General features: G+C 44.3%; 1 protein-coding gene across 2 annotated transcripts in view; it reads right to left on the bottom strand.

Moving 5' to 3' along the window:
• Positions 1–10,998, bottom strand: part of NGLY1 (N-glycanase 1) — a 54,930-nt gene extending 43,932 nt beyond the window's left edge. For both annotated transcript variants that reach the window (XM_068545819.1, XM_068545820.1), the window contains exons 1-2: positions 10,820–10,998; positions 4,102–4,216 (exon numbers count right to left, since the gene is read on the bottom strand). In XM_068545819.1, coding sequence (XP_068401920.1) covers positions 4,102–4,216; positions 10,820–10,950 — 246 coding nt within the window. In that variant the 5' untranslated portion in view covers positions 10,951–10,998. The remainder of the gene's footprint in view (positions 1–4,101; positions 4,217–10,819) is intronic.
• Positions 10,999–12,962: the final 1,964 nt, after the last annotated feature.

Genomic DNA, 12,962 nt, shown 5'->3' with positions numbered 1-12,962 from the left:
TCTAAACTCAAGTCTTTAAGAATAGCTACATGATTAGAAGTCTGTGTATGGAGTTCACTAATTCTTCCAAGATAACAAAAATTACATCCTGAGGGTCAATTCAAAACTATGGATTGCTATTTAGTAATACAAAGGTGGTCCAAACAAAAACAAACCATCAAACAATAAAAATCTGATTCTTTAAGAAGTGATTCATTTAATGAATTCACATAATATAATCAGAGTTCTCTGAGGTACAATAAACATTACAACAAAGCTCACAATGTGAAATAGTAAATTACAAAACAAACAGAAAAGTGAAATGAAAATATATTCCATCAAGGTTTAAGGTGTTGAGAAGCAACAGTGTTAAAACAGTAATTCCACCAACTGCAAATGAGATAACACAGTCGTTACAATATGCAGTGGACCAACCTGTAGATTGTGAGCATTTAAATTCAACTCCACAACTGAGAATGACCTTATTTCCCTGGTGATGGCAGATCTACAGGAATCAACTGACCAAGACATTACTCCACAATGACATGAAAATCAATTCCACGTGAATCCATTTGAAAAAGCTGGGAGAGGCCAGCAATCTCCATGTATTACCCAAAACAGCTGTAAAAAAGACTACTACCATTTACTGCATTTATGTGTTTCTAGGTGCTGTGCTAAAAAGCACTTTACCCACATTATCTGAAGAATTCTTACAACCACCTTGAAAGGTAGGTATTGGGTTTATCCCCACTTTTCATATGGAAATACGAAGGCTCAGAGAAGTTAAATAACCTGCCTGACTCTACCAACCGTCAGAGCAAGGCTTCAAACTGCATGACCTTGATCGTTATGCTATAACTGATTCCACCTGAGCCTGAACAGAGATCAAAACCCACAAGCCTGTACAAATAGCTGGAAGGGTTGAGCAAAAAGCATTTCTACAGCTGCGATGATTACGTACACAATGGTTGGCACAAACTGGAACACAGTGTATTTTCCAACAGGAGAAAGGAACTACCTCCTATCTATGATGGGCTCTGGGAAGAGAAACCAGACTCCTGGTTTAAAACCAAGCATGGAGGCCCCTGATCTCACACTGTGAGTGGAGCAGCACTGAGGAAGGTACACGACACCACGGCCAGAGATGGGAGAGCCCGACAGCCATGTGGATCTGGCTGGTCCACACCTCAGAGAGGGCCCCGGTGAGACAGAGGCTGCTCCCTTCCCTTCCACCTTTTCAGCACCAGTCCTAAAAGAATGTATGATTATGACTGAAGTGTCCGTACGAAAAAGTTTAATCGACGGCACTGTATTTTCATAAAAGGACAAAACTACAGGCTTAATGCACTAGACCCAGTAACATTTTAAGAAACCAACGAGGATTCTAGTATTTAAGAAAATCTCTGTTTCTCAACGCATTCTTGGTGAGGCAATTCTCACCGCCAGATGTGAGTCAACCCCGTCCCTGCTCGCTAAATGCTGGTGACATCTTCCAGGCACCAAGACAACCAAAGCTACGGCCCTCGATGCCCCATCCTCCCCGAGGGTGGGTGCAGCTCCCAGCAAGAACTACTCCACTAAGCCAGCCTGATGGGTCACACGACCATTTGAATCCTACTCTTTCTCAACCTCCTCCTCAGAATTTTCATAAACAAGAATGCAGCCTCAGGGACAAGTGGGCACAAAGGTGTCCAGGATTTTAATGTGCAACTGAAAATTTCAGGATAGGTCTTGGATTGCTACTTCATCTCAAAGCCCACCAAGTTTCTTTCTGGTGGTAGAGTTCAGTTTCAGCTCCGTTGGCTAACACTGATAAAACATTTACTTCCTACAGTGTGAAGTGCAAAGCCAGCCAGAAACTCTAAGTATAAATTAGTCTTAAAGCATGATCATCTTTTCTGAAATTGTGACTCTACTTGCATCAAATACTACTGCAAGTCTCAATCTGGCTTGTTACCTGGCACTGGCGTGACCAACCTACAAGTTTGCCTGGGACTGAGGGGTTTTCTGCGGGGCTGGACTTTCACTGCTAAAACCAGGACAGTCCCCGGCAAACTAGAGCGGTTGGTCATCCCTCCTGGCACTCAGGTATTTGCTGAATGAAAGATAAATATGATTCCACTGAATCTGTGACACTTCAACAATGAGAAACAATGAGAAACTAAAACACTTCAACTTCAACAGTCTCCAGTTGTCATTTACTTAATTTTCCTGTCATTTGACTCTCAAAAATCTGCATTTCCTTGAACAAATTCATCAAGGTTCTCAATTTTCCCCATCTATAGTTTTAAATTCTTTATGTTCAGATGTCTGTGAGCAACTACAAGCAGGTGACACCATAATTTATACCTCCACCCTGGCCTCTCCTTTTGAATCATCAAAGACTCATATCCAACTCTCTACTTGACACCTCTACGTGAATATTTAAGAGTATATCAGTTACAATTATCCAAAAGACAGTTCGTTTTTTCTCCCCTGATACCTGCTACTCTCCAAGATTTTTCAACCTCAATGAATGGTACTCCCATCCACTCAGCTGCTCAAACCAAAACCCAGACGTCAGCCTGACTCCTTCCTTTCCCTTACATTCCACATCTAGTTCATTGGCAAGTCCCACAGACTGCTTCAAAAAGAAATCCTGGATCCCACTACTGCCCCATCTCCACTGCTGTCGGTCTTTAATTCCACAAATATTTACTGGGTGCCCACCTGCTCTGCTCCTTTCCCAGCAGCCAGCCCACAGGGAGCAACACAGACACAGAGCCTGTCCTCACGGAATCTAGACAAACCACTACCCTTTCTCACTGAGACTAACGGGATAAGTTTTATAACTGGCCTCCCTGCTTTACCCCTTGCCCCCATCCAGAACATCCAGAATATTCTCTTTACAACCGCTAGAGCCATCTTCAAAAATACTCTTCCCTGCTTAAAACCTTTCAATGGCTTCCCATCCCACTCGTCATAAAGTGCAATCTTTACCACAGTTCCCAAAACCCCAGGCCTGCCTCCGTGGCCACTTTCTGTGCCAAGGCTACTCCTGCTAGAAATCCTCCACACGTGTGGATCTCTGTGCCTGAAAAACCCTCACCTGAGAGCGTCAGGTATTTGAACTGCTTCTCATCACTCAGGTCCCAGCTCAACCACGATCTCCTCAGGGGACTCCCCTGAGCGCTTGTCCTCACATAGCTGCCCATCACTACAGTTGCTTATGATGTTCTTTCCATGCCTCATTTTCTTCTTTGTGCTCATCTTTGTTTTCACACCTACTGTCTATCTAACCTACAGGAATGCAAGCTCCATGTGAGATGGGATCTGTTATCTAACTAGTTCACCACTATATTCCTAAGGCCTGAAACAGAACCAGGGGAGGCAAGCAGAGAGGCGGGGAGGAAAGCACATCCCAGAGCAACTCAGCATATCTCCTTAACAGCTGCTACGGTCTTGCCAGTTGACTGCTATTGGCTGCTCGGCCCCTAGAACCTGGCTGGACTTCTCTCAGTATTCCATAAACTAGAAATGGTTAAGCATATACACATAAAGAAAACTCATCATCTTGAAAGCTACTTTCATTGTGTCATAAAATTAAACTATGCCACAAGATTCCACAACATGGAAACACCAAGCTTTTCTTTTGACCTAAAAACAAAAAAACCCACTGAGATTCTTTTCTCCTGTCACAGAAGGGAACCCTTATGTGTGGCAACTAAACTCAACTTTTCTGTTTTTACTCTTGTCATTTCTTACTGGAGACAGGTGGTTGGACCCCCATCAGCAATTGTGGTTGGACCCCCATCAGCAATTCATGTTTGCTCACATGGCAGATTTTTGCTAAAGGTCTAAAGAGAACCACAATTTAGTCCTTGGGTTGCATGTCTGACCTCCCTATTCTAAAGGACTGAGATTGTAAGAATTCTCCCTGTGGGAGAGTTGTTATATTTTACTGTGATTTTAAAGCATATTGACTGTGACTTTTCAATGTAGAGTAAGTGAAGAAATAACTGGTCTCATAGTTTTCCAAAATGAATGAATCAATAAAAATATTCTTATTTAGAAATTATCTATCAACACTATACTGAATGCTCTGTACACGAACTGCGGAGAAGAAACCGTGAACACACTGACCTCTTCAAAGCCCATTTCAAATAAACATTCAACAGCTCCTCTGACAGGCAAGAGTCGAGTAGAAAAAGTTGTGTTTCCAATCCGGATAGATCTATATTTTTCATCATTAGGGTTTCTGATTAAAAAAAAAAAAGTCTGATTATATATAACAATTTACATTTTTCACCATGTTTTTGCATTCTTTTTCACATTTTATACTGGCTATACGCCTACGAGGTAGTAGAGATCCCAGCTTTAAAGGAAGAGGATGCACAGTCTGGAAAGACAGACTGATTTTGTGATTCTTACCTCCTACACACTTACTGCAACATTATTGTTTAACTTCACAGCTGATAATATCAATGCTGCCCTAAGGGAAACCCACGTGACATTCTATTTCTGTGCTGTTAAAACTAGAGACCTTTATGAGTTTTTACGTTGCTAAGAAAAAATTCTATGCAAGCTCCAGACAGGGGTAGAAGGTTTTGCCTGTTTTCTTCTGATGGATCTCAGTCATCGAGAATAGCGCCTGATGGACGTGTAGATGGTGGTTAATAAATATTTGTGAAACGAATGAATAAAAGAAACTAAGAAGCTATATACAAATGAATCACAGCTCCTCAAAGACTTTACTTCTGACAAACATGAACCTAGGTATACCTTTACGGTCACTTGATTTTTCTTTCTTCCCTAGACCAATGGTTGTTTTTTACTATAATTTCTGTTTCAGCTCAAGATATATTTTTGTCACAGCAACTACGGTAATAAAATACAATGAAGATATGAATTTCTTTTACCATGATTAAGATTTTGAATAGTACACATGAGATGAGACCAGCACATGAAAAATCTTTGATTTGAGATTTGTAATAACGTTGATAAATCAGAAAGGCTGTAAAAAAAAAAAAATCAGAAAGAAAATAAAAGGTTAAAGACAATCAAGGTATTATACTCAAAAGGCCTTCTGAACTTAATTCAGGATGATAAGTAGGTTTCATATCTGATACTGACGCCCTTAAAATGGTAGTGGCTTCCATCAGTGTGGCATTAAGAAAGACTGAGGCTGTCTCAGGGGTCCACAGAAGCAGTGCTGAGGCTACCAGCCTGGGGTCTGGGATGATGGGGTGGCCAAGTGCTGGCAAATGACCAAACACCTTTGTCCTAAACTTACGCATGTTCTCCAGATATCATGATATAAAAACCAAAACAGGGATTGTTAACTGTGGAAGTTTCAACAAATTTCACATTTGTTTTCCATCAAGCAGTTCCTGTTGCCAAAATGTCATAAATACTACACAAAACTTTTTTAAACCTCTTTTAATTTCAAAAATTACACAAGTTTATTACAGAATATTCAGAGACAAACGCTCCAAAATAGTGTTACTTAAAATGTCCAGATTGGTGCTGATCTGTAAACTCTTTGCTTTTCATCCATGAGGCGTACAGAAATTGAAAGTATTCAGTAATTATTACAGCAATTTGACACTGCCATGAAATTTTCATTGCATTTTACAAAAGTTATAGGTCCACAAAGGATTGGAAATTAAAAATACTGTTCTTTACTGCAGGTCATTTGAAAATCACAGATAACTGAGAAACACAAAGAGAAACAGATGCCTTACTCTTTTATTGTGTGTATCAGATCAGGGTTTCTAAACCTTGGCAATACTGACCTTTGGCCTTTGCTGTGAGGGCTGCCCTGGGCACAGTGAAATGTTTACATCCCTGGCTTCTGTGCCACACTACATCATAAGCGTGCCGCTCTTTCTTACCACTTAAACATTAAACAGTGAATAATCCTACCTTTACCAAAGCTAGTTACAGGTAGACGAGGCATCTTTTCACGACACTCAACACATTCCACAGGGTGAAAAACACATCAGTACCACCAGGAGGGTATATCCCACTTGGTGCAGAACTGCTTGAGCTATCTTAGTCTATTTTTCCCAAGAGTTTCCAGATTTCTACATAATCAAAGTCTTTCACTGGGCTTAATTTTCTAATTTTTCTTCCCTTTTTCACACTAAAAAATTCTGATAAAACTTACATGAGCTGTTCCGATATAGCTTATTATTTTGAGACATGTTTCAAAGTGTTGAAGCAGCTTCTCTGCTACAGGCTTTGTATAGCTTAGATTTTCCTCTCTAGTTTCTAACGAACAATGTTCTATCTTTGTACAACATCTATGGACCTCACATATCATTTATGTGTTTTTCTCACTCAACGTTTATTGCAAATAAAAATTTGAAAAATGGCAATAACATCCAGGTACCCAAATCCTAGCTTCCTCTTTTTAAATGTGCTGAGGACTTCCCTGGTGGCGCAGTGGTTAAGAATCCGCCTGCCAATGCAGGGACACGGGTTCAAGCCCTGGTCCGGGAAGATCCCACATGCCGCAGAGCAACTAAGCCCGTGCGCCACAGCTACTGAGCCTGCGCTCCAGAGCCCGCGAGCCACAACTACTGAAGCCCGCACACCTAGAGCCCCTGCTCCGCAACAAGAGAAGCCCGCGCACCGCAATGAAGAGCAGCCCCCGCTCGCCGCAGCTAGAGAAAGCCCGCGCGCAGCAACAGAGACCCAACGCAGCCATAAATGAATGAATGAATGAATGAATGAATGAATGAATGTGTTGAGCAGACCAGCCATAGTCTTGAGCACAGACTGATGTGAAAGTCAGCCCCTGAAGCCCTCAAAGGCTTACAGAACTTGGCCCCAGGGCCAGCAGACCTCAGGTCCGTCAGCTCCCATTTCCTGCCCTTGGAGAAGTGCCACACAAACACCCCTGAACCTCTCGCTTCACAGCATAAGCCTGGTGTGGCCACTCTCCTCGAGCCCATTGCTACTCTCAGTATCCTGCGGCCTCTGAAGTACCCCTACGGACCTTTAGTTTTGATCTTCTTCTTCCACTAATTTAATTTTCTCTGCAGACTTTTCTCAAATATTTTTTGCTATAACTCTTTGATTTTTTTTTTCCCTATCTCTGGTGACCGTTAACTATTTCTACGACTTTATTATTTATCTTGCTTGTTAGCAATTATCTTGCACCTTAGCTTGAGATTTCTTTTTCCGGTTGTTGGATGATGACGTTGAATGAATGAGGTTTGAAAGGGCAGCAAAACTTCCCAAACCTCACTCAACCATCACTTTGAACACATTTTGGTGCCTTCCTAGCTGTCTTACCCACAGGTAGACAAAGTGTTTCATTTATAGAAAATTAGCCTGTGTATTTACAACTGAATAGTAGGAAAAAGTCCCACTTTGCACCTCAAAAGTCATAATCTACCATATTTCTAAGATTTTACAACATGTTAATAATAAGCCTCCCACTGAGTCACAGCATTCCTTTTCTCAGAAAAGGAAAGCTTAAATGTTTCTATTTCAGAAATGCTGGGAATTAAATATATCTGAGCATTCACTAGCTCTCTTCCTCTTTAGGATGCATAATCCCAGAAAGAGTTCTCACAAGTGGAAATTTAGTACATGAGTGCATCCTATAATCTTGCATTTTTATTACTGATCACAAAAGTTGGTTTGTAGGTCATCTGAAAAACTATTTCTAGCCCTTCTGAAAATTTGTTATTGTGACTTACATGTAAAATTTTCAAAAACATCTCTCTGCCTTTAGAACACCTGGGAAGCATCTCTGGCTCTAATTCCACCGTTCTCTGCAGCTGACAACAAGGGAAACGTGTACGTAACCTAGCTTAACATGAAAAACTGAATGAGACTAAAAAACAACACATGTGCCATGTTCTTTATTTCTATCTTTTGCAACAATCTTATAATGTAGGTATTGTTCGTTCCTTTTAAAAAAGAGGAAACTGAAGCCCAGACAGTTTACATACATTCTTAGGAAATGGCTGACTGGGACTTAGACCCGCTGGTTCGATTACAAATACTCTCCACCATACAAGTTGCCAACAAACTCACCCATCCTCAGTTGACAACCTTGCTCAGTTTCTCCAGGTGTCAGGAGTAACCCAGATGAGAAATCTCACGTTATTTGAGGTACAGTATTTTGTCTCCTCCCGTTACCAGCTCTACCCCTGGCACTCAGTCATCAAGGACTGCCAGTCCCTGACTACAGTTCTTCTCTCTGTTCCATCCACAGTTATGCTTATGCCCTGCAGTAGCTTCAGAAATGAAACCCACGCCTTGTGTCTTCTCGCATCATTATTCCACGTAAATCTCTCATTATGCTTCTCTTTTGAGTCTAGAAACTACAATCACTTTCTGTTGCCTATCATGTCAAATATATGTGCTCTAACCAAACCTCTGTTCTCAGAACTGTTCCACACTAGGTCATACAGCTATCTCCTCACATAAACATGTAAGTGCTTAAACATCGTCTTGGAATTAATTGTTCTCTAGATTTTATGCTGTGGCTATTTTCCATACCTGTGTCTTTCTTATTTTCTTTGAAGGAAGAAACCACTTTCCATTCTTGGCCCTTCCCAATCACACCCAGTGCAGTTCATAACCAGTAACTGTGTGCAGTTTGCAAAGGAAATTAGTGGGAAATCAAATATTGTTTTTTAAAGAATGAATGAAGCAAGTTTTCTAGTGAACCCACATGGAATGCCAGGAAAACTACTGCAGATTTTTGAAAGGTAGATACTGAGGACAGCTGATTTTTATCTAGAAGTCAGTGAACTGAAAAAACGGTTCAAACCCATGGTATATTGTACATGCAAATTAGTATATACTTCATTCTATAATTTCATTAGCTTTACGAGCCTTAGTTGCGGAATAAGATAAACATCATCTGAAGCAGAAATTTCAAACTTAACCCAAAGTATTATTTTCACCAGTGTATAGTGACAAATATCGCTGTTAACAACAACAATAAAAAAACTGCAAATGAAATTCTCATTTCAGCACTCACCCTATAAAATACTATGTCAGACCCTGAGGTAGGAGCAAAGGATATCAAGACAACATCCCTTATCTCTCATGCTAAAGGAGTTCCTAAAACAGCAAAAGAAACCATGGTTTCCTCTATTCTCAAATAAGTTAGATTAGCCTGTCTGTAATGCAGTGTAGCTAAGGGATCAAGAAGAGGTCTGGGGCTTTTCTGTTAAGAGGCAAGCAAATCACTGGACTTGGAAGAGGAAGAAAAGGTGGGGTTTTTTTCCCCCCTCTGAAGACCAAACGAGTTTGAACTGTAAGAATGAGGGCAGGAACTAATACTATTAATTAAGATGAACTAAAAAGGGTAGTTTTTCATACCATCTCCACTTACATGAGTTCCAGACTCCTAATTCCCTTTTTGGATAAAAAAAACTTTTTAAGATAAGAAACATAAGCCATAGTAGAGACTACAACATACACTGACAGCATGCCAAGTTTCTTCTATGAGTCTGGTAAACATTCATAATGATGATTATGATGCAAAAGATTTTCTTCCTCAAAACACCTTGATCTCAGCATTTGTGGTTTCCCTGGATTGAAACCAGAAGTGAATCCTCATTACAAGGGCAACTCCCTTTTCTGAAGAATGGCGTTTAAATAGTTTGGTGGCTTTCCAAACGGGAGGTGCTAGCTGACGGGCTCTGGAGAACTCTGCCTCGGAGTTCACTGTGCAGAATCCTCTGGCATCCTTGCGCTGTAAAGAGCTGTCAGACCTCCCAGGGCTGAGAAGGTGAGTTGAGAGAGTGTCACAGAGGAGGAAGGAGGCCCCCATACAGGCCTCAACTGTGCAGCTGTGCGCTGCATCTCTCGCTGCATCTGGCACACAACAAGGGCTCAATATGTTCTTCCTTCAACTCGCTTTTTAAATCATGAATGTTGCCTATATGAGCCATATTAAAACTGCCATGGGTTAAGACACTGCACTTGTAACTAATGTCTCCAAAACTGGGTCACGTGAAATCTATAACCTTGACACTGAGAAGGATCTCCTTTTAGACTTCAGGCCAATACATCCACCCCTTAGAAAAGCAAGCGCACCAGGGGCTGGGGGGCGGGGCCAGAGCCTGTATAATCACGGCGCCCTGATGAACGAGCTAACAGCACTAAGGCGGCGGCACGTGGGGCTCCTTTTCCCTCCCCTCCACATCCCGTCCCTCAGGACACCACCTCATTTGATCTAAGAGTGGAGGGACGTAATGCTTCAAAATGAACACCCAAACTTACTTCCCAATTCCCCAAATCTGTAAGGCTCCTTAGAGGTCTAGAAGTGTGCTCAGAGAAAAAGGAAACAAACTACTCTTAGCCAAGGTTATCCTCACGAACACCACGGTAGTGTTAGGCTCTAGTATTAGGCTATTCACAAAATGCTGGGAAGAAAACATCTTGCCCGTGGCTAACTTCTGAGAAGCCCTATGGCAACTGAAGGCACCGGGTGGATGAAACGCACGCAGTGGGGATGAAACGCTGTCGCCGCTCCTGTCCTGACACGTAAGACGGTTCAACCGCCGGGCCGAGGCCAGAGCCCGGGGCGCGCCTTCCCCTCCTCCGCCCCGCGCGTCCCGGGACCCGGCTCGCCCCGGGCTCCGCGACAGCAGGTGTCAGGTCACAGGTGCAGAGACTCCCTCCGCTCCGGCGGGGCTGGGCCGGACGGGTCTCCAGGCCCCTGGCGGGAGGCCCCAGCTCACACCCCCCGCCCCCCCCCGAGCGGGAACCAGGCCCGGGGCCCTCCCGGCCTCCGCGCCCCAGGGGCCGGCCGGGCGCCCCCAAACCCCGCCGAGCGGGCGCCGAGCCCCGCCCGCTGGCACGCGTCCCGCCCGCGGCCTCGCACCTGAGGATGTTGTCCGCGTAGGTGAGCAGCAGCTTGGAGGCCTCCAGGAAGGTCTCCGGGGTGTTCTGACAGAGCTCGGCCACCGCCGGGGACGCGGACCCACAGGAACTGCCCAGCGCCGCCGCCGCCATGCTCGAGCGCGCGGCCGTGCCTCCCCGCACCGCGTGCGCTCTGAGCAGGCGCCTCAGCTCGCCGCGCTCTGCGGCCGGCCGGGGGGCGGGGGCTGGTCTCCAGGGGCGGGGCCCGGCCGAGAGGGAAGGGGCTGGTCTCCAGGGGCGGGGCCCGGCCGAGAGGGAAGGGGCTGGTCTCCAGGGGTGGGGGCTAGTCTCCAGGGCGGGGAGGGGGGGGGCAGGGCTCGTTGGGGGGGTGGTGGTCTCCAGGGGACGGGGGGCTTTCCCGGTGGGGGCGGCGTCTGGTATCCTGGGCTGGGGACTCGGCGTGGGGGGAGGGAGGGGGGGGCTGGTCTGCAGGGGGCGGGGACTAGTATTCGGGACCGGTGGGGTTCGTCTGGGAGGAGCTGGGGGCTGTTTGGGGCCGTTGGGGGCTTGGGCCGACAGGGGCCTGGTTGTCAGGGCCTGGGGGCTTCGACCAGGCGGGGGTGTGGGTCTTGGTCGTCCGGACCGAGGGGCTTTGCCCAGGTGTGTCTGGTGGTCGGGGCCGCGGGGTGGGGTGGAGGGGCGGGGGTTTCGCGCAGGGGTAGGGGGTGCTGGCTGGTGCATCGCAGGAACCCAGGTTCCTCGGCGCCCCGGGGCCGGCCTCAATAGATCCAGCCAGACGGTGCGGAAACCCCCTATATTCCAACCACTCCTTTGCCCCCAGATGGAACTGTTCTACAGCTTCCTCCTCGCAGATGGTCAGGCCTTCCTAAGTAAATGTGGATGAAAGACCCCGGAGAGAAGCAGAAAACCACGTTCAAAACCAAACACATAAACTCTGCTGGGTTCCTCCTATATGGATTTTTTTTGGAATTAGATAAATGATTGAAACTCTCTTGCATAAGTCCCAGCTCAGAGAATATGATGCCTCTGTAAAGAAGTTTTTTTCAAAACTGCAGATTGCAACATAGTGGGTTGTGGACTCTACTGACCAAAGTAAAACACATATCCAATAACGACAAAGTAGAATGGAATGGAGGGGAAAGGAAAGACAGCAAAATTATGCATCCCATATAGTAAGTGTACGTATTAATTTGTGACTTTGTTTTGCAGGTAGATCCTGTGGTCAGTGTCCTTTATTCCTCTTAAAAGAAGAATCCTAACCTCTTTAATCCATCATCTACCTCTCCATGACCTTCAAAGTGTACTTTACCAATGCCTTCTTTCTTTTCCAAACCTCAACAAATGTTTTTCTTGACACTATATATTTTTAAAAGTTGTTTGCCTAAGTAAACATTCTTTGAATGTTCTTGATGCTTTATCTTCAGTTCGCTTTTTAAATTTGAAATTTTCCTCCAATATCTCTGAGCAAGACCCTGAGCAATAACCACTCACTTCAGTTACCAGTCACTTGCCAGATATACGTGAGAAGTTTTTGATAAATATGTAGGTTTTTGGACCAGCTTCCAAGAATAGTGTGTTTAACTGATAGTGTGTTGCTAGCTGCTGTAACTGAAATTTTCAGTGACTTAACATGAGAAATTTCTTTCTTGTTCATACAAGAGGTATCATTTGTCAGTGAGCAGCTTTCCTCCAGATAATGATTGAGGGCCCCAGGCTCCTTTCAGAGGAGGTCAACAAACATTTTCTATAAAGGGCCAAATATTAAATGTTTAAGGGTTTGTGGCCATAGGGTCTCTGGTTCAACTATTTAACTCTGCCTTTGCAGTTGTAGTTCCATAGGCAATAGTTTGCCCTTGAACAATGTGGGTACCAACCCTCCGGGCATTCAAATTCTGTGTATAACTTCCGCTGTATATCTGAGGTTCCACTGTATCTGTGGTTCTGAATCTGAGGTTGCAACTCACAGTGGACCGTGTAGCACTGTAGCAGTTACTGTTGAAAAAGAATCCGCATATAAGTGGACCCATGCAGTTCAAACCCGTGTTGTTCAAGGGTCAACTGTACTTTAAAATGAATGTGTATGGGTATGTCCACTGAAACTATTTACAAAAAAAAGCAGCCTTCTGGATTTAGTGTGTGGTTTG

Source organism: Eschrichtius robustus, chromosome 6 (genome assembly GCF_028021215.1).
Source record: "Eschrichtius robustus isolate mEscRob2 chromosome 6, mEscRob2.pri, whole genome shotgun sequence".
Lineage (NCBI taxonomy): Eukaryota > Metazoa > Chordata > Mammalia > Artiodactyla > Eschrichtiidae > Eschrichtius > Eschrichtius robustus.
This window is presented reverse-complemented; position numbering and strand designations above follow the sequence as displayed.